At 35.5% G+C, this 20943-nt stretch overlaps 2 protein-coding genes and 1 non-coding gene across 19 annotated transcripts in view; 2 read left to right on the top strand and 1 right to left on the bottom strand.

Annotated features, from left to right (window-relative positions):
* Positions 1 to 8653, bottom strand: part of LOC107876089 — a 28557-nt gene extending 19904 nt beyond the window's left edge. For 6 of the 16 annotated variants that reach the window (XR_007056638.1, XR_007056637.1, XR_001675963.2 and 3 more), the window contains exons 1-5: positions 8551 to 8644; positions 7653 to 7748; positions 5216 to 5371; positions 4341 to 4523; positions 3233 to 3391 (exon numbers count right to left, since the gene is read on the bottom strand). This is a non-coding gene — a transcript (uncharacterized LOC107876089). The other 10 variants (XR_007056635.1, XR_007056632.1, XR_007056634.1 and 7 more) reach the window with 8 other exon arrangements.
* A 4838-nt stretch (positions 8654 to 13491) lies between these two features.
* Positions 13492 to 16350, top strand: LOC107873977 (nucleosome assembly protein 1;4-like). Of its 2 annotated transcripts, none has more exons than XM_047413732.1 (4): positions 13492 to 13586; positions 15221 to 15264; positions 15396 to 15491; positions 15931 to 16350. In XM_047413732.1, the coding sequence occupies exons 2-4, from the start codon at positions 15247 to 15249 to the stop codon at positions 16045 to 16047; spliced, it is 231 nt and encodes a 76-aa protein (XP_047269688.1). In that variant the 5' UTR covers positions 13492 to 13586; positions 15221 to 15246; the 3' UTR covers positions 16048 to 16350. The 2 variants fall into 2 exon arrangements, with proteins under 2 accessions (XP_047269688.1, XP_016576375.1); XM_016720889.2 differs by lacking the exon at positions 13492 to 13586 and adding an exon at positions 14479 to 14578.
* A 1371-nt stretch (positions 16351 to 17721) lies between these two features.
* On the top strand, positions 17722 to 18237 carry LOC107873976. The gene has a single exon (XM_016720888.2). The coding sequence runs from the start codon at positions 17722 to 17724 to the stop codon at positions 18235 to 18237; it is 516 nt and encodes a 171-aa protein (XP_016576374.2).
* Positions 18238 to 20943: the final 2706 nt, after the last annotated feature.

Here is a 20943-nt window from a genome sequence, read left to right as displayed (position 1 = left end):
CATTGTATGGTTTGAAGCAATCTGGACGCATGTGGTATAACCGTCTAAGTGAATATTTATCTAAAGAAGGTTATACGAATGATGAAATTTGCCCATGTGTTTTCATAAAGAAAACAACGTCGGAGTTTGTTATACTTGCTGTCTATGTCAATGACATAAACCATATTGGAACGCCAATAGAGCTTCAAAAGGCAATTGATTACCTAAAGAAAGAATTTGAGATGAAAGATCTCGAAAATACAAAGTTATGCCTTGGTTTGCAAATTGAGCATTTGACAAACGGCATATTTGTTCATCAATCTGCCTACACAGAAAAGGTGTTGAAACGATTCTATATGGATGGAGCACATCCATTAAGTACTCCGATGGTTGTTCGATCACTTGATGTGAATAAGATCTATTCCGGCCTCAAGAAAAGAATGAGGAACTCCTTGGTCATGAAATACCATATCTTAGTGCAATTGGTGCACTAATGTATCTTGCAAATACTACAAGGCCTGATATTGCCTTTTCAGTAAATTTGCTAGCAAGGTATAGTTCTGCTCCTACTAGGAGACATTGGAATAGGATCAAACACATATTACGGTATCTAAAGGGGACTACCGATATGGGCTTATTTTATTCTAAAGATTGCAGTTACGATCTTATTGGTTATGCTGATGTTGGGTACTTATCTGACCCGTATAAAGCTCAGTCTCAAACAGGCTATGTATTCATATGTGGGGGTACTGTCATATCTTGGAGATCAACAAAGCAGTCTATCATAGCCACTTCATCGAATCACGCTGAGATTATAGCTATTCATGAAGCAAGCCGAGAGTGTGTGTGGTTGAGGTCCATAATACATCTCATTCGAGAAAAATGTGGCTTGAAATGTGACAAAGTACCCACAATTTTATATGAAGATAATGCAGCATGCATAGCACAACTGAAAGGTAGATTCATAAAAGGAGATTGAACAAAGTACATTTCGCCAAAGCTTTCTATACACATGAGCTCCAAAAGAATGGTGATATTGATATACAATAGATTCGTTCAAGTGACAATGTGGCTGATTTATTCACCAAGTCTCTTTCAATTGCAACTTTCAAGAAGATGGTGCACAAGATCGGAATGCAAAGGTTCAAGGAAGTTCTTATTAGGGGGAGCTAATACGCACTGTACTCTTTTTCCCTTATGAGGTTTTGTCCCACTGGATTTTCCTTGTAAGGTTTTTAATGAGGTAGCCTATATGCGTATTGTTAGACATTCAAGGGGAAATGTTATGATATATATCAATTATAATATATATCAATTATAATAACTGTCTATCAAGATCTATCAAGATCTATTTGATGTTTATCAGGATTTGATGTATTTGTCTTTTAGTATGAAACTAGGGACAAATTCCTCCTATAAATAGAAGGGCTTCCTCCATTGTAAATCATCTCTCAAGAGAAGAAATAAGAATCACTCTCTCTACTCTTCTTCTTGTTCTTTCTTGTTTTATAACAGAAAGTACTTATCAATTACATTTGTTAAGTTTCTCATTATTCTTTGAAATTTTGTTGCTCCTTAACGTACTTTTTGTAGTTCATATTTCTTTTTGCTGGGAGTGTTCATATTTTGGTTAAAAATCAAATCGACTCATGGATCAAATCAAATCGATTAGAACATTGATGTTTGATTTGATTTATTAGGATTTAATTTAAATATTAAAAGTCAATAATGTTTGATTTAGTTTTGTTTTTACTAAAAAATGATAAAATAAATAACTAAATCAAATAACATGCATTTTATAATTATTTGAATAAATGACATTAGTTTTTCATAAGTAATAATAAATATTGTATATCTTTTAATCATCAATTTAATTTAAGTCAACTTTTTTCACATGCATACAATACTTTTAAGTTTTATTTCTTAAAAACTATGTCCAACCCAACACTGTAAATCTAATTGTCTATATGGTGCGGTTAATTGCCGATGTCTAAATTTCTTTGTTAAGACATCCATCCACTTTTCAATGTCTTGCTCTATTTATTTTGGTATGGTTAATCATTCTATTTAAAGTTATGATTCTTGTCGATTTCTTTGAGGCTAATGTTGAGAAGGAAGTCTAAAACATCAACATTTGTATGTTTTCCTAGTTTCCTTTCCTTTAGTCGCTCATAAGTTGAAGAACCTTAGTAAAATGATTTGGCATGCGCCTATATGAGCGAGATAATAGGAATTGAGGATTATTTTAGTTTTTCGTGAGTGTGAACCTATGAATTAATGGAGATATAGGCATGGAGACAGCAACCAACTAACTTTTAAGTTCACATTGACAAACCTCTAAAGTGGTCCTCAATACGGATTGGACTATCACCATAAATTGAATAATCACTAAAAACATTCAGTAACTCGTCTACACACTTAGTAGTTGAACCCACCAACTCCAATAACATGTCTAGCTCAAACCTAAATTATTCCACCACCCCCTCCCCGTCGGGACCACACCAGGGCCACCACCACCCTCCCCACCAGGACCACACCCAGGACCACCCCTCTTCCAGCTTGGTCCCGGGACCATGCCCAGGACCCCCTTCCCTCGGCCTCCGCTTGAAGCCAAAACCACATCCAGGACTAGGACCCCCGCCCCCGCCTAGACTCGGACCACGCTCAGACCTAGGACCCCCCGCCCCTGCCCAGACCCGGGATAATGTCCAACCCCAAGACCTCCCTCCCCCGCCTGGACTTAGGACGACATTGTCCTAGGCCCAGGACCCACCACCACCCCCTACACCCGAGACCTTTTTTAAATGTTTTCTTTTTATATTTTATATTAGCAAACCTAAAAAATTTTCTTAATTTCATTCTCCTAATTATCCATCTCTTTATGTTTCATCTTCTCCCTGGGCCCCCCTCAGGACCCTCCTGCCCCGAGGCCCGAGACCATCTCAAGCCCAGGTCACCCCTGCCCCTGCTCAGCACCACACCTAGGACCCCTTCCCGCCTAGACCAAGACCCTTTTTAATTTTTCCTTTTTATATTAGAAAACCTAAAAATTATTTCGTAGTTTCATTCATTTCATTATCCATCTTATATTCTTTATCTTAATCATTTACACTTTTAATTTCACACAGTTTGCCCAATTAAAAGTCTAATAGTTTTGACTCTTTTTTCCCTATTTAATGTTATAACATAATAGCAACTAAACAAAATTGAAAGAAGTATATTTTACCTACATAGTTAACGTTGAGAACTGAACCTGAAAATATGCAACTTCTGTGCAGATCTGGAACCACCACAAGCGGTCAGAAGTATCTCTGTTTACAGCAGTGTTCGTTAGATTTTCCTGATCGTATGTTTTGACGCTGACCCCAAAAGTCTAAATGTAATATTCCTTTGCATAGGGGGCATAAGCATTCTGCAGATAAGAAATACAATAAACTATTAAAGAAGCATAGCATTGGCTAGCTCTTCCTCAAAATGTAGTCTTTTCTTTCTTTTTGAATGATTGGATCTTTTAACATGATGTTGCTGATCACAGATTATGGAGTTGCAATTAAGCTTTAGTCCTTTTTTAACTGCAGAACACAAACAAACACAAAAGGAAAACTTCCTGGAAAGCTAGCATATGTATAACACAGGATATCAACAAGGAAAAACTGACACAGATAACTTGAGACATATCTACTTATGTTGTTTCCCAACAGCAACATACCCAGTGAAATCCCATAAGTGGGGTCTAGGGAGGGTTGAGTATACGTAAACCATACCACTACTAGATGGAGGTAGAGAAGGTGTTTGCGAAAGACCCCCGGATCAAATGCAGTAGATCCATGTAAGTGCCACGCTCCATGTCAACCACAACCGATATAGAAAATAAACAATAAATGCCTTATCAGCTCCAAATAACGCTTTAAGTTCCCTGCGATTTGATGCAAGTTTTTCATACACTAGTTGGGTAATTTCTTGCAATGCTGCTTTACATTCTGGACCAGCAGATTCACCAAACTGTAGTAGGACAATCAGGAGTCCAACTGATCCTTAGGAAATTGTGTCTGAAATATCCACAAACATCAGACATTCTCATGTAAAGAAATAGACCTTGGACCTAACTCGACCCCAAACCCCAAAAGTCAGCTCATGCGGTGAGGATTGCCCAAAACCATAAAAAGGAGACCAGGTCTTCCCCCCTCAGAAAACAAAATAAGACAAAAATAAACCAGAAAAACTGTTTGGCAATCCAAAAATCCACCTAAGAAATATAGAAAGACAATGAAGAACATCCAAAAACACTTCCTCTGTGTAAGAAACTATTCCTGATAAGAAAAAAACTGCAAGTATTAACAATCAAAGTAGCACAATCTTACCTGCCTGTCAAACTCTGAGAAGCAGTAAACTGTTTGAGCTATTGTTGAGCGTGCAAGGCTTCCACAAGCTAGGTGAGGAAAGGTCAGGCAAAACCATGCACTAAGTGCTCCTGCGTATGAAACACCGAAGACAAACTATGGGTTTTCAATATTGGATCTGTTGAGTTTCACGTTCAAGGACTCCTGCAACATATTAGAAATATTACATACCTAGTGTAGCTCCACAAACATACAACAACAACATACCCAAAACAATCGCACAACGTGGGGTCAGGAGAGGGTAGAGTGTACACAGACCTTACCCCTACCTCATAGGTAAAGAAACTGTCCAATAGACCCTCGGGGCTTAAGGGAAAATAGTCCAAAGCAGTCCAGAAAAGAAGTAATAGAAGTACAAGAAATAGCAGATATTAACAGAAAGAGCAGCTGGTAAGAAGTGGAGTTGGGAAGTGGAAAACAAAATCAGTGATGTAGGATATGTCTTATTCGTACATACCTGAATTTGATGTGGTTAGCTTTAATGTGCCAACGAAACAAAGGCTCATCAATTCAAGATTCCCTTAAGTTAATTATTTCATTGTCTTTTTGAATTACATAAGAAGCATTTAACTTACAAGAAGCAGACTATCTGCCTAAAATATGGGTTTTCAGATTTTATATTAGTTCTAGGCCAAGTGCTATAATCCCAAGGCATGCTATCTACAGTGCCACAAAGTTGGATGTTGACTTATCCAGTTATCTTACTAATATCATGCTATCAGGTTAGTGATAGCAGTTAGGTAAACCATGAGCTACCGAGCTAGATTGAAGAAGCGGTGTGCTTTGAATTGATAGGAAATAACCATGGATAAAGGAAATAGGATTAAGATGCCAACCTGATAGAAATTCCTGAAAGCCGCTAAGTCAAAAAGTGCCTGTTTTGATGACAGATATTTCAGATTCCCAGTTGTTAAAGACTTAAAGGGTGAACTCTTCCCATAATACTGATGCTTCAGAGTAACGATAGCAGCTCCAAACTTCTTTGCTAAAACCTGTTAGACACGGAAGGTTCAGAAGTATTCTTCAGGAGAAGTACATCTCCTCATCCTACACGACAATTCATTGTCACAGCCAGAGCATGTTTCTATGTGCTTGTTGTGTCAGTTAACCAGAATATTACAAACTGGAAATCGATGCCGAGGTTTTTTGGATTCAGAATAACCTCGGTATGAAATCTACATTACTACTTGGGTGCTCGGTTGTCATTTTTGTTTTTCATAAAATAGAATCACGTTCCATGAAACTTATGTCAGAAATCTTGTATTATTTTACACCAGGCATGACGTGAAATACGAGTACTTTGTATTAGCAAAAGATACTAGCATCTGAGATGACAAACATATCCTTAAACTTTAATTATAAAAACCGTAATCGTGATTATATTAGATAGTAAGAATTTCTAATAATTTTGAAGGTAAGTTAAAACTTGTATACTGCCACTTCTTGGCTCTTGCATCAGAAAGATTTTATTTAGAAGTATTTCAAAAACTGAACCATTTCGATTAAAACTTTAATCACCAACCAAAGCCTTACAAGCTTGTTTTACGGTGATTACAGAAAGGGACACAATCTTCAAAACCTTAATAAAAGTTTCATTTGACAAAAAGAAGAAAGTGTGAAGAAGGTTACTGTTACTTCATTGAGTAAGATTTTTCACTGAACATAGTACTTTAAAATGATAAAAAAGGATATGGCATATAACCACAACTCAAAAATGACTCCCAACAACAGCCTTGAAAAGAAGTACATCTTCACGGAGGCACCAAGAGGAGAGGGGAAAAAAAGAACAAAAAATAAACACTACCATCATGCAAAGATACCTCAGCTCCCCCACCCCCTCTAATCATGGCACCAAAGATATCACCAAATCAATAACCGACACTCCCGTGCTGATTGATGAGACGCGGGGGGGAGATGACAAATTGGAGGTTTGGAATGCAAGTTTAGTGACTTATGGCAGGAGGATGAAGTAGTGGTGAGGTTGGACTCCTAGGATGTTTGTAAGAGGGATAGTTTCAAGTATCTTGGCTCTATGATTTTGGGGAATGGTGGTGAGTTTGATGAGCATGTCGCTAAACGTATTGGAGCAGGTTGGATGAAATGGAGGCTCTCCTCGGGAGTGTTGTGCGATAAGAAGGTGCCCCTTAAGCTTAAAGGCAAATTCTATAGAGTGGCAGTCCATCCGGTCATATTGTATGGAGCGGAGTGTTGGTCAGTCAAGCACTCTCACATCCAAAAATTGAAGATAGCGGAAATGAGGATGTTGCGTTGGATGTGTGGTCTTACTAGAGGGGACAGAATTAGGAATGAGATTATCCGTGAGAAGATGGGAGTGGCTTCGGTGGAGGACAAGATGCGGGAAGGAAGAATGAGATGGTTTGGGCATGTGATGAGGAGGGGCGCGGATGCCCCAGTTCGTAGGTGTGAGAGGCTAGCATTGGATGGCTTCAGAAGGAGTAGAGGTAGGCCGAAGAAATACTGAAGGGAGGTGATTAGACATGACATGGAGCAGCAGCAGCTTACTGAGGACATGACCCTAGATAGGAAGGTGTAGAGGTCGCGGATAAGGGTAGAAAGCTAGTGTGACTGTATCGGTTGTAGGTAGCAGTCAGGAGAGACCTGGTGTGGCCAGGTTAGTAATCCTAGGACTGCGTACATAGGTGTCTTTGGTTTGGGAGTGTATGTTACTACTAGGTGGGTGTCCTATTCTTTATTTCTTAGTTCCTATTTTCTTATTTCGTGTTGCCCGCACAACTCGTATTTCGTATTGCTTTGAATTTTATTTTATCATTTCTTACTCCATATTTCTGTTATGTCATCCATCCCCTTGTTTAGTATACTTTATCTTGAGCCGGGGGTCTATCGGAAACAGCCTCTCTACTTCTTCGGAGGTAGCGGTATGGACTACGTACATCTTCCCCTCCCCAGACCTCACTTTATGGGAATACACTGGGTTTGTCGTTGTTGTTGTTGTTAACATCCACTTTCTATCGGCGGGAGCATGTCGGATTCTCCAAAAGTAGTATATTTTTGGAGAATGTGAAAAGTCCGCACAACTTAATGAGTACAATGCAAAAAGGGCTGCATAAATACCCTCAATTTAAAATCAAGAACATCAACCCCCACCCCCCACCCCTTTTCAAGAATTGCTCTAAAAATGAGTGTAATACAAAAGGGGTTGCATAAATACCCTCAATTCAAAATCTTGAAATCACCCCATTTTCAAGAATTGCTCTAAAAATGAATGTACTAAAAAAAAGATTGCATAATTACATTGAATCTTGATTGAGGTACAGGAATCATAATCTTCCTCCATCAATGTATTTCCTAAATCCCTCCGTCAATCTTCCTCCGTCGACGAAAAGGGATCTGCAAAAATACAGAGACAAGGTACAAATCAATGTAAAAGATGAGACCAATTTGTGTTGTGTGTGTACAAATTCAAATTTCTTACAGTATTTGGCAAGTTATATCTTCTTCTTGTTGTTGTTGTTGGAAAGAAGCAGCAGCATAAGTAATAAGTAGTTTGCAAATTACAACGGCTCATTTTGTGTTGAATAAGGGAAATGCAATTAAAAGGGACAAAGGTTTAAGTTTTAATGGGCAAATGTGATAAATTCTTTTTTAGTTTTTTTATTTTTGTCATAATTAGAATTGTTGTAATTTAATAGCCTAGTAATTATGATGATATACATGTTTGTCACAATATAATTACAGTATAATTATTAGTTTCTATTGAATTTCATAAGTGATCACATAATCATATTAAATTTTAAAAATAAAAATTAATATTAAATAAATGAGGCTATGATACCAAAGAAAAACTGGATCGCTCCATTGTTGCACTTGGTACCTTTACTACGTGTTATTAAACCTTAGTCATGAGCCTAATTTTAAACCAAGCCTCAATTACAGCCTTCTACGCCCACCTAGCTAATTGACCTTTACAGGGACATCCGATATAAATGTCAAGATTAAACTCATAACTGTAGCATCTTAACATATAGATCTCTGCAATAATGGAGATTTACAATTCTTGTTTTCATAACAAAATATTATTTCATACATGTAACATATTCTGCTATAGTTCAACACTAGAGATTTAGCCCATCATAGGCTAGCAATAATAAAAAGTAAAACTAAAAATTAAGATACAGAAATTTAAAATAACCTTAAGGCGGACGGATTGTGCTCAGAAGCAATGGGCTTTTATTAACACTCAGAATATTTTTATAAGAGAGTATGCTAGAGAGAAAGGGGTTCTGAAAAACCCTGTCTTCCCAAATGAAAATAAGCTCCTTATATAATGAATGCTCCAGACAAAAGATAAAATAATAAATGGTCTTTACTATTCATATTTGGACTCTACTATTCACAAACGACTCGTACTTTTTCAGAAAGCTAAGTGCCCTTACTATTTGCTTTTTCATAAAGCTGCTTTTTACTTTGTCTGCCATCATGATTGTTGTATCATTAATGGTGGGGACCTTCATTTATGCCATTTTTCCCTTTTATTTTTTTCATTACTGAAAGATTCTTCCATGGTTAATTGAAATTTTCGCAAATATTCATTCAGATCTATTTCTTTATCATTCTGGATATCCTGTGACTCACTAGCCTAGTAATTCCCTATAGAATAGATGGACATATCTGAAGTGCACTCCTAATCAAGATTTTTCAATAAATCTTTTATAACTTCCTCCATATACGATGTCAAAATTTCAGCTTTGGTCATTGTGCCCTTTTTCATTTGAAGCTTTCTAGTGATGTTCTTGAAAGGGCTAAGTTCTTCTTGTTCATAAGAAGACTATATTTCTTTTTGCTGCCTATATTTTGCAATAGTTATCTTTATTGACTCAATCAATTAGTGACCATGGACATTACCATCACCAGTTTGCTGGTTTAATTTATTCCAAAATTTAGTATAATAAACTCTCATTAAACATGGTAAATTATCAATATTTAATTTTACCTCTATGGACCACTTCAAGATCCACGGAAATGAAAATTCAATGAAGAAATACATCATAGATATTCCCTCAAAATAAATCTTATCTTTTTGCATTTTTAGAAGTATTGGTGATACTTCTATCCAGTCCTTGTAAATACTTTCAAATGGCTCAGGAAATATTTTTGATAAAGGACTATGCAAGATCCATCATTTAGCAAATCAATTTGGTATGCTTTGTTTGTGCACATTTTGCACATATTTTTACAAACCATGAATGAGATCTCTCAGGATTCTCACACAAGAAAACCTTATCAAAGCTTTTCATATAATCCCAATAATTATATTTTACAGTAATTTTCTGTTGTTCGGGATGTATATTTTTTTTCTTTTAGGGTACTCAAGCCTCATTCTTCATGAGTCAGAATCTGTTTGATTATAATTTTAGAATAACTATAATCTTTTCTGACGGCTGCATTAGCATATAAATGTTAGATTTCTGCAAATTTCATTATAGATAATATGGTCTCATAATGTTTGCGGTATTTGTATGATATCTTAGCGTAAAATGTATTATTCAAATACCTTTGCATTAACTGTCAGGGATTATCCTTCCATCGAAGGTCATGATTTTCTAGGAGAATGATTATCTCCTCTGTTTTGTTGCATCCAAACAGCTCAATATTCCCGTTATCATCTTTGAAAATACTTGAATATGAAGGGACTTCATTATCCTCCTGTTTTTTGGACATGGATTTCATGAATTTCAAAAAGTTCTGATATATTTGTTCATCTGTATTCAGACCAGAAGAACTTAAACTTGCAATGCTCGAGGATATCAGCCTTTGATTTTCAATTTGGGTGAGGACATTACCTCTGCCTCTTGTTGGAGAATTTCTTCCACCTCTTCCCCTAAATGAAGAAGTAGATCCTTGTTATGCCATCCTGAAATCCATAAGAGAAAACATCAGCTTAAAAATTCACGAGTTAAAAAATCAAGTATATTATCTGACCCTTTTAAGTATTATATTTCAAAATCAAATGGAGCTAACAAAGCCTACCATCTTGCAAACATTTGCTTAGAAACATCATGTTTAAAATCTTTATTAAAGATAAATTTTGCAGCTTGGCAACAGTTCTTATGAAAAACTTTTGATTGTAAAGATCGCCTCGAAATTTTAGAACACATTTGACTATAGCAAGAATTTCTTTTGCTACAATTGCATAATTTTTTTGACTGGCATTTCATTTTTCAGAATAAAATTGAACAATATAAACTTGTTTATCTTTTGGGGAATATTGTTTAAGAATTCCACCATAACCAATATTTGATACATCCGTATTAATTATTTTTGCACAATTGAAATTTGCAAGTGTAAGGCAAGGTAAATTATTGACCTTAGCCTTAATATTTCTGCCTGCAATAGTATAGCTCTCAGACCATGCTTTAGGATTTTTCTTCAGCCTATCATACAAGATAGTTGTATCCTTTTTCAAATCCTCCACAAAAGGAGATACATAATTTAGACTACCCAGAAATCTTTGCAACTAGGTTTTATCTGTTATATCATCAGAAAATTTGGAAGCAAATTCAATACATCTATTTATAAGAATAATCTTTCCTCAGTCAATATTATGTCCTAAAAATCTGGCATTTATCTGGAATAAAACTATCTTTGACCTCGAAATTACTAAGCCGTTTTGTATAATGATCTCTCTGAAAAGATCCAGATGTTTAAAGTTTGTCTCTACATTTTTTGAGAACACCAGAATGTCATTAATATAGACAATAATAAAATTGTTGTATGGCATAAAAATATCATTCATGATATTCTGAAATTTCGGAGGAGAATTCTTCAAATTAAAAGACATGACATTTCATTGAAATTGTCCCATTGAAACATTAAATGCAATTTTATATTTATCAGTTTCCAAAATCTGGATTTGCCAGTAACCTGATTTCAAATCAAATTTTAAAAATATTAGAGCGTCATACAAACGATCTAATAAATTTTTCTTATTGGGAATTGAATATCTAATCCATTTGAGGACTTTATTCAAAGGTTTGTAATTAATAACTAACCTCGAAACTCCTCATTCTTGTTCTGCATGTTTATTTACATAAAAAAATAGTACATGACCATGGAGATTTAGAAGGTCGAATTAGGCCTTTATGTAAAAGAGATTCAATTTCTTTTTTACATAATTCTAAATATTCATAATTCATTTGACAAGGTCTGGCCTTAGTAGGTATATTACTTTCTTGAAAAACATTTTCATATGGAAGACTAACATCATGTTGTTTTCTCCGTCAAAAAGCATTAGGATGGTTTCCACAAATTTAAAGTGACAATTGGCTTTTCAAAAGCTCAATTTTTTCAATTAATTTTGAATTTTGAAGGGTTTCATTAATAGTTAAATTGCAAATTTAATTCTTTAAAAAATCTATTTGCTTATGTTTTGAAAGAATTTTTTCTTTAATCAGATTTAAATATCTGGTATAAGGTGGATCACCCCATTCAAATTGAATATGTTTATTTTCAAAAGTACCAATGATTCCTTTTTCATCCCAATGGACTAAAGGATACAAATGTAGAAATCATGATTTCCCTAAGATAATTTCATCATAAATGTCTTTAACTAAAATAAAGGTTTCAGGCATACAGACTTTGCCTTTACAAATATAAGCTTTAAGGATTTTATATTCTATCCCCATTTTTTGACCACTTACATTTCTCATGATATTATTGTTTTTACAAAATATCTGGAAGGTATCATACCTTCTTTAATGCAGTTACAGCCTGCCCCACTGTCAATGAGAGTTGTAAATTTCTTCTTATAATTGTAATCAATTAGAAGGGTTACTTTAGCATAGAAGTGTTGATAGGCAGCTTCTTCTAAAGTTTTAAGAAAATCTCCTTCAGGGAGAGTTCGACTACCCTCAGTGGGTAATAACCTTGGGTTTTCTAAAACAGAAATCCTTTGGTCTAATGTCAAATTATGACTCTTAAAGAAGGATGTTTCCTTCTTGAGTTTAACAGTTTCGTTTTTTAGGTCCTGGGTTGTTGTTGGAATAGCTTTAACCTTTTGTCTTTCTTTTAAAAGTCGATTAACCTAGAAAATCATGACCTTCGATGGAAGGATAATCCCTGGCAGTTAATGCAAAGGTATTTGAATAATACGTTTTACGCTACGGTATCGTACAAATACCGCAAACATTATGAAACCATATTATCTATAATGGGATCTGCAGAAATTCAACATTTATATGCTAATGCAGCTATCAGAAAAGATTATAGTTATTCTAATGTCATAAAGTTGTTAAATTATTTGATAAAAAGATAATCTATTAATTTTAACTAAAAAGTTAATGACATGCAATGTGAACTACCAAATCAATACTACTAAAACAAATTAATTAAAATTGAAAATATAACATAAGTTCAAAATTTAAAACAAAAGAGTAAACATATAATAATAATCTTATCTCAAATTTCAACATAACTGAACATAATATGATTCAAAAGAAAAGGAAAACGTGAATTTATAATTTTATTCAATAATGAATTCTACTTCAATTTGAAAATTAAAATACTGAAAAAATAAATATAAAATAGATAATATAAACAATTGCATGGAATCACAAGAAATAAAGGTTGAGAAATGAGAATTAAAGAAATGAAATATAAATAATATAAAATAAAAAAATATATGTTTTTAAAAAATATTAGAATAATAAAAATAAAAGGATTTACATTAATGGATATAAAAATAAATTGAAAATAAAACAATTTAAAAAAAAAAACTAAAAAGTAATTTCTTGTAATTACACCATCTAATTGACAGCAATTCACAACTCGATGTTACTGCTTTTCTTTCTTATTTTTTCTTAATAATCGTGATCTCCTGGCCAACTAACTAAATTCACGTTTACCTATCACTCCTGCCAGCAACAAACCACAGATGTCACTATTTTTCTTTATAATTGATTCTTGTTTTTCCTTAGTTTTTTGCAGCTTTGAATGCTGAAGATCGTGCTGGTTTGGTAAATAGAATCAAGGTTCATCCTTATCTCTCTGCTTCATTATATTTTTGTTTAATTTTCACCTCCTTTTTGTGTGTGTATCCAAAATTAAATTTGGTCTTCTATTTGGAAATGTGTAGGATAAGCTTTAGATTTGGTTGTGGACAATTGGAACATACTTGGGACTCTATCACCACAAGTTAGGAAGCTCATTGATGCTTTGAGAGAGCTTCAGGTTTATTACTCATATTCATTTTCTCTGTCTTTGTCTGTTTCATTAAATTTTTATGACTTAATTCTCTATTAAGTTCACATATATCATCAACAATCAACAGATATCACTACTTTTCTTTATAATTGGTTCTTGTTATTCTTTACTTTTCTATAGCTTTGAGTGTTGAAAATCTCGTTGGTTTGGTACACACACACTCTCTCTCTTCTTCGTTATATTTTTGCTTAATTTAAGAGAAATAGGAGGATGAGATGTGTCCACGTGAGGGTGCATGAACTTTGGAAAAAATTAGACCTTGTGCTGTGAACATATATTTCACTAGGCATGCTAAGTTGCTAAAAACAAATTGGGAAAAACTAGGAGGCCGGCTAGTTTTGTACTAGCGAAACTCATGGTACAAAGTAGAGTTCACAACCATCACTCCTTAATGCAACTTTTTTCATATAAAAGTTATTTAATTCATGTTTATACGTTACTACATTACTTTTATAGTTCTACGTTTAATTAAATTATCACACAAATTGATATTGAGTGACAACATATGCTTTAACTAACCTGTATTTTACGCAATTTTGAATCGGATAAGATTAGATTTTTGCAGGGCCAACTAATTAAACTAAACTAAGGAGGACTAAAATGAAAGAAATAAACTATAATTGGCCTCAAATCCCGCAACTTGCCATCAAATCTTACTAATTGGCCAAACTGCCTAAAGAAACTTCAACAAGCTTGAATCCGTTAGTTTATATGGTACCTCCTTCCCAGCTACTGGTACAACTTCCACAAGCTTGAATCCGTTAGTTTATATTCTCACGGCGTCAGGAATATGGGCCTCACCGTATCTTTTTGAAAATCTCTTCTCAATTGCCCTCCTTTTCTTCCTCTAAGGCTCTCTATATATTTTGGGACTTAGCGTTTACATTTCATCACATTCAATATGAGTAATTTGAACATATATCAGTCCAATCTTTACCCGTTCACTGCCGATGCCATCGGTAAATCCCTATTCCAGGCATCAAATTCATGCATACATTTTTTATATTTTTTTTCCATTGTTGTGTTTGTATAGCAAATATAGGACATGAATTACGGTGAAGGTTAGTTATATAGTAAAGTGTTCTCGCTCATTCTTTTGTATTATTAGCTGTACTATTAGTCGTAGTAGTTATTTGTAATTGATTGTCGATTTATCTTATTATGACTACTGTTCAAGATGATTTGTCAAGTTGCTTATAGTATTTTGCCATGATTTGTTTGTTTAAGTTATTTTATTTTCTCTATATTGCTTTAGACTATTTTTCCTTGAGCTTAGGGTCTATAGGAAACAACAGCTTTACCTAGTTAGGGGCATGGTTTATGTACACTTTACTCTCTCCAGACCCACTTCGTGGGATTACATTGGGTATGTTATTGTCTAGGAAAGGGCTGGACCACAATGGTTTATTGTACGTAACCTTACCTTGCATTTATGACAGAGGGTGTTTCCACAGCTTAAACCCTTGACCTCCACGTCATATGCCAACAACTTTGTCGGTTACTCCAAGGCTCCCCTTCTTGTTGTCCATTTATGTGTTTGCATAAAAATTCTCCAAGGCTTTTGGCTCGAAGTGATTCTTATGTGTCTCAATTCTCTGTAGCTTCATATGCTGAATACCGTGCTGAGATGGAGATTGAACGGAAGGTTGGTTCTTTTCTTAATTTTTTGGTGGTTTTGTTTTGATGCATTCTATTTTAGTTGAAGTATTTGGCCTTCTTTTCCCGTTCGTTGTAGTAACTCTTTTATGTTACATTTGTGCTTTTGGAAATGTGTAGGAAAATATTCGGAAACTAGATGGGAGTCCCTTGGTTAAACTTAAGACTTTGTCACCACAAGTTAGGAAGCGCGTGGAGGCTTTAAGAAACCTTCAGGTTTGTTATTCATTTATTCATATATTTCAAATTAATGTGATTTTGTTTGAACGACATTGAGTTAAGATGTTGTATTAGTGGTAGTTGAAGAAGATACCATATAATTGCTGAGAAGTTATTTTTATGGTGAGAACATCAAAGTAAGGTTGATAAAGCCGTATATAGTGACTGTACTTCTAGAGGAGACACACTGTTTTAAGGCCATTATTTCTTTAAAATGATGTTTAATTTGCAGGACTATGGTTGTACATTATTAACTTCTTCCCATTCTAATGATTAATTTGCTTTAACTTATAAGTCCTTATTTTCATTGCCAACTTTTTGGTCCTTTTATGTGTCACATTCTGTTGTCTATATTGGATCGTCCAATCTATTATGTAGATTTTAACTGCTCTTGCAAAAGGAAGAAAGAGAGCTTGACAGAATTTGCTGTTTGTAGGGTCAAGCTTTACTTTCAGAGGAGAAGGCTGTACTTAAAGCTGGTAATGAGAAGCTGCATGAATCGTTGTGCACGAAGGTGAAAAGGACAATTCACCTTCTTGTTGGAATTCCATAGAAGAAACAATATGAACAGAATCGTGTCAAATATCTTAGAACATCCTAAATGAAGAAGTTCCAATAAATTGGAATGGAGGGAATAGTATTATTATTCAGTTTCCTTCGGAAATTCTGTTGTTGCTTCTTTTTTATTCTTCACTAGAGCTTTGTTTTGGCGCGGGCCTTTCCTTCTCAATTCCTTTTTGGTACCGTAAAGTAGATTTCATTTATAGAGTACCAAGAAGGCATGCCAAAGCAGCAAAGGTACCAAACCAATTAGCTTACAAAGTATTGATCTCTGTCATCATCACTACAGACAGGGGCGGAGCTACACTAAGCCGAGGGGTTCATCCGAACCCCCTTCGGGGAAAAATTATATTATTCATACATAGTTAAAATTATTTTTTATGTATATACAGTAAATGTTGAACCCCCTTCGATTAGTTCATAGGTGTACTTTTGAACCCCTTAACGAAAATCCTGGCTCCGCCAGTCTACAGATATTCCAAAAATTAATATACTTAGCTGATTTATCGATCATGGAGCTATTCCACCAAATATGCATATTTAGTAGACATCTGGTTTAGACAACGAAATGTATTGTGGTATCCCTTCAAAACAATTTTCTTTCTTTCCAACCAAATAATCCACAAGACGCTGTATATAACGACTGTAATTCTGCAGGACACACACTGTTATAGGCCACTCTTTCCTCCCCATCTTCCCCGGTCCCAGCAAAAGATATTTAATTTTCATGACTACGTTTATACATGAATAAATTTTCATAATAATGATTAATTTGCTTTACTTCTAAGTCCTTATTTTCAATGCGGCCTTTTTGGTCCTTGGATTTCATGTCACATCCTGTTGCGTGTATTAGACCATCCAATATGTTGTGTTTATTTTCACTGCTCTTGCAAAAGGAAGGAAGAAAGAGAGATTGACAGAATTTTCTGTTTGTAGAGTGAACGTGATGAGCTAAAAGCTTTATTTTTGAAGGAGAAGACTGCACTTGAAACTAAATATGAGAAGCTGCATGAATCGTTATACACGAAGGTGAAAAGGATAATTCAACTTGTATCTTGACAATGTATCTGCTCGGCGCTCGCCAGCAACTTCCCGATTCCCACCCCAAATAAAAAAGAAAAAGTGTAGATAGGAAAGTAGAGAAGGAAGAAATACTTCTATTTTATAGAAGTTCCAGAGATATGAAATAGTAAATGGCATTGTTGAAGTGGAAGGTGATAATAAGGGAACAGGAGATGGTAAACTTTGACATGCTGTTTCTTACATTCATGCAGAATCAGTTACAGACGGGCTTTAATATTTTGTTGTGAACTTTTGGTACAGTGAAAGGTGTTCCCTATTGGGACATGATTGATTGTGTAGTAAATTGTGCAGATTTCTCTCCCTAATTTGTGCTCTCAATTGTATAGATTTCTCTCCTGAATTTGTGCTTTATTAAATGTATATAATTCTCTAGCTGATTTCTAGTGATTCAGATATCTAGTTACGTTAGTTAGCCTTTCCTTTACTTGTATATATATATATATATATATATCAATGTAACCTTTGGATAATACACAAGTCTAATACATTACTTCTTCATCTCTCGAACCTTCATGATATCAAAGCCTTTCTAAACTCCAACGAGTCTTCTCAATCACTTCCAAATTTTTTTTTCTTTGGTTCTATGGCATCCATGGTGAATCCATGTGATTCTACTATCCCTGCTAATAACACCAGCCATTTGGTACAGTTTAACCCAAGTTTCCAACTTCCCCTCAAACTTACTGGTCCAATGAACTTTGTCATTTGGAAAGCGCAGGTCGAATCTCTTATGTTCGTTCATGATCTCTACTGCTATCTCAATGGAACCTTGACAACAGCATCAAAAATGGTAACCCTCAATAACCAAGAGGTACCCGATCCAAAGTACAAACTCTGGTTTCGCCAAGTCCAGTTGATACGCAATGCCTTAATGGCATCTATTGATCCTACAATCACCTCTGCAATCGCCAAAACTTCCACCTCAAAGCAAGAGTGGGACACACTGCATAACCTGTATGCTAACAAATCACATACAAGGGTTTTTAGTCTCGGAAACTCTCTGGCTACCATCACAAAAAACTCTCGCAGTATGACAGAGTACTTGCGCGAGATCAGGAATGTTGCTGATGAACTTGCAACAAAATTCTCAGCGGTCTAGGACCTGAGTATGATTCAATTTCAGCGGCTATCCAAGCGTGAGATACACTTATCTCGTATAAGGAACTATACAATAAGCTTCTCAATAGAGAGATTCTCCTCAAACACAATGAGCCTAATCAGGCCTCAATTATAGCTGCAGTGGCACATAAACCATCACTAAATAACTTTATACCCCGCAATAATAAGAGAGGACAACCATGGCATCCATAACATCCCAATCAACAAAATGCACAAACCTCATCTCCAAATTGGCGTCCAACGAATGCACCAGCCATATCCCCAAATTGGCGCCCAACGGCCCCTCGACAAACTTGTCTAGTTTGTCAGTTATGCGATCGCACTGGGCATACTGCCAATGTGTATCGTTCATGCTCCCACAATCACTTGGAAGCCAGAGCAAACTTTGCTTCCATGCCTTGGGTTGTCGATTTAGGAGCATCGCATCATGTGACTGCTGATTCTCAAAATCTTTAACGTCCAGATGACTACACTGGTACTGATGATATTACCATGGGAAACGGTAACAAAATCCCTATAACTCACATTGGTCATGTTCAAATAAATGCTTCAAATAAAAAGTTTCACCTTTCAAATACTTTGTGTGCACCAGAGATTAAACGTAACCTTATATTTGTGTCTCAATTTAGCAAAGACAATCTGGCATCCATAGAATTTTTTCCTTTTGATTTTCTTGTGAAGGATCTGAGTACAGGGGCACCATTGGTACAAGGCCGGAATAAAGGACTTTATGAGTGGCCTATTGGAGGATCCCAATGCAATCTGAGCTACCAATCCTTTATGGCAGAATCTCAACAATCTTGGCATAGAAAATTAGGACACCCAAATAAAAGAGTGTTAAAACACTCTTACATAAGTTTTCAATTCCAATTCCAAATTCTGAAATGTTTGATCATTGTAATTCCTGCTCTTCTAATAAAAGTCATCGGCACCCCTTTTCTAAGAATACTCTAGTGAGCAAAAAACCTTTACAAATTATTTTCAGTGATGTATGGAGCCCATCACCTGTTTTGTCAATTGACAAAAAATTATATTATGTAATTTTTGTTGATCAATTTACAAAATACATTTGGTTGTACACATTTAATAATAAAAGTGAGGTCAAAACAGTTTTTTCTAAATTTAAACCTCTTATTGAAAATTATTTTCATACAAAAATACTCTTAGTTTATACAGATGGTGGTGGTGAGTTTGAAGGTCTTAAGTCATTTCTTCACACCATTGGCATTGAGCACCTTGTATCGCCATCATATACACCACAACGGGTAGCTATGGCTGACATCGGCACATTATTGAAACAACAAAAACCATTTTACACCAAGCCTTCATGCCTCCAGTATTTTGGTCCTTTGCATGTCAACAAGCCACATTCTTGATTAAAAGGCTTCCCACTCTCACACTTCATTATGATTCTCCATACCAATGATTATTTGGAGAAATTCCAAATTATCAATCAATTTGTACGTTTGGTTGCCTATGTTATCCATGGCTTAAACCATATGCCAAACACATACTAGAACCCAAGCCCACCCCTTGTGTTTACTTAGGCTATTCTAATACCCATCACAGCCATCAGTGTTATGATCCTATTTCACAAAGGATATCTATTTCACGAGATGTTATTTTTTATGAAAATAAATTTCCTTTTTCTGATATATTTTCATCTTTGAAAAATAAATGAATTTCAAAATTAGAGTGGGATATCTTGTACAAAGATTAAAATGACCTTAGTGTCAAGTCTATGCCTCCAGTGGATTATGAGATTCTCTAGCCAATCAAGGTTGCTCCAGAATTGCCGGCGATACCTCCTACAAGTTCTTCTTTAGGTCCTTCTTTGGCAGCAACACCAACTCCTGCCGCCGGCTCAGATTGCTCCACACAGCCCATTGTTGTCCCACCTACCACACAACCACTAATCTAGTATCAACGCTGAAATCGACACACCCTGACAAACCCTTTATCTACACCAACTCCAGACCCCTTCCAGTTCATTCCATCTCACAATCATCACCAATCCTCCACCACAGTTTCCACACATACCCAACAACCATCCATTCACCGACCTGTTACTCATTCATAAAATAATATCACCAGCCAACATTTGATTATCTTGCAGTTGCATTAACTGAACCACTTCCCACCACTTATAACCAAGCCCAAAAGAGTGCACACTGGAGAGAAGCAATGAAACTTGAGTTTGAAGCATTGATGAACAATCAGATATGGGAGCTTGTACCACCATCCTCTTCTCAAAATATTGTTGATTGTAAATGGCTCTATCGTATCAAAACCAAATCAGATGGAAGTGTTGACAAGTATAAAGCTTGGCTAGCTGCAAAGGGCTTCACGCAATGATCGGGTATGGATTATAACTCTACATTTAGTCCAGTGGTAAAACCTATAACTATTAGACTCATTTTGTCGCTTGCAGTTCAGCACAATTGGCATTTGCACCAACTGGATGTGAATAATGCATTTCTTCAAGGACACCTTGAAGAAGATTTTTATATGTATCAACCTCGTAGGTATGCTCATCTCGATTTTCCTCATTATGTGTGCAAACTAAGAAAAGAAATTTATGGACTTAAGCAGGCCCCTCGAGCCTGGTACTCTGAGTTAAAGCAATTCTTGCTTCAAATTGGCTTTCAAAAGTCTAACTCTGACTCTTCTCTGTTTATTCGTCATC

The sequence above is a fragment of the Capsicum annuum genome, chromosome 6 (assembly GCF_002878395.1).
Source record: "Capsicum annuum cultivar UCD-10X-F1 chromosome 6, UCD10Xv1.1, whole genome shotgun sequence".
Taxonomy (NCBI): domain Eukaryota; kingdom Viridiplantae; phylum Streptophyta; class Magnoliopsida; order Solanales; family Solanaceae; genus Capsicum; species Capsicum annuum.
This window is presented reverse-complemented; position numbering and strand designations above follow the sequence as displayed.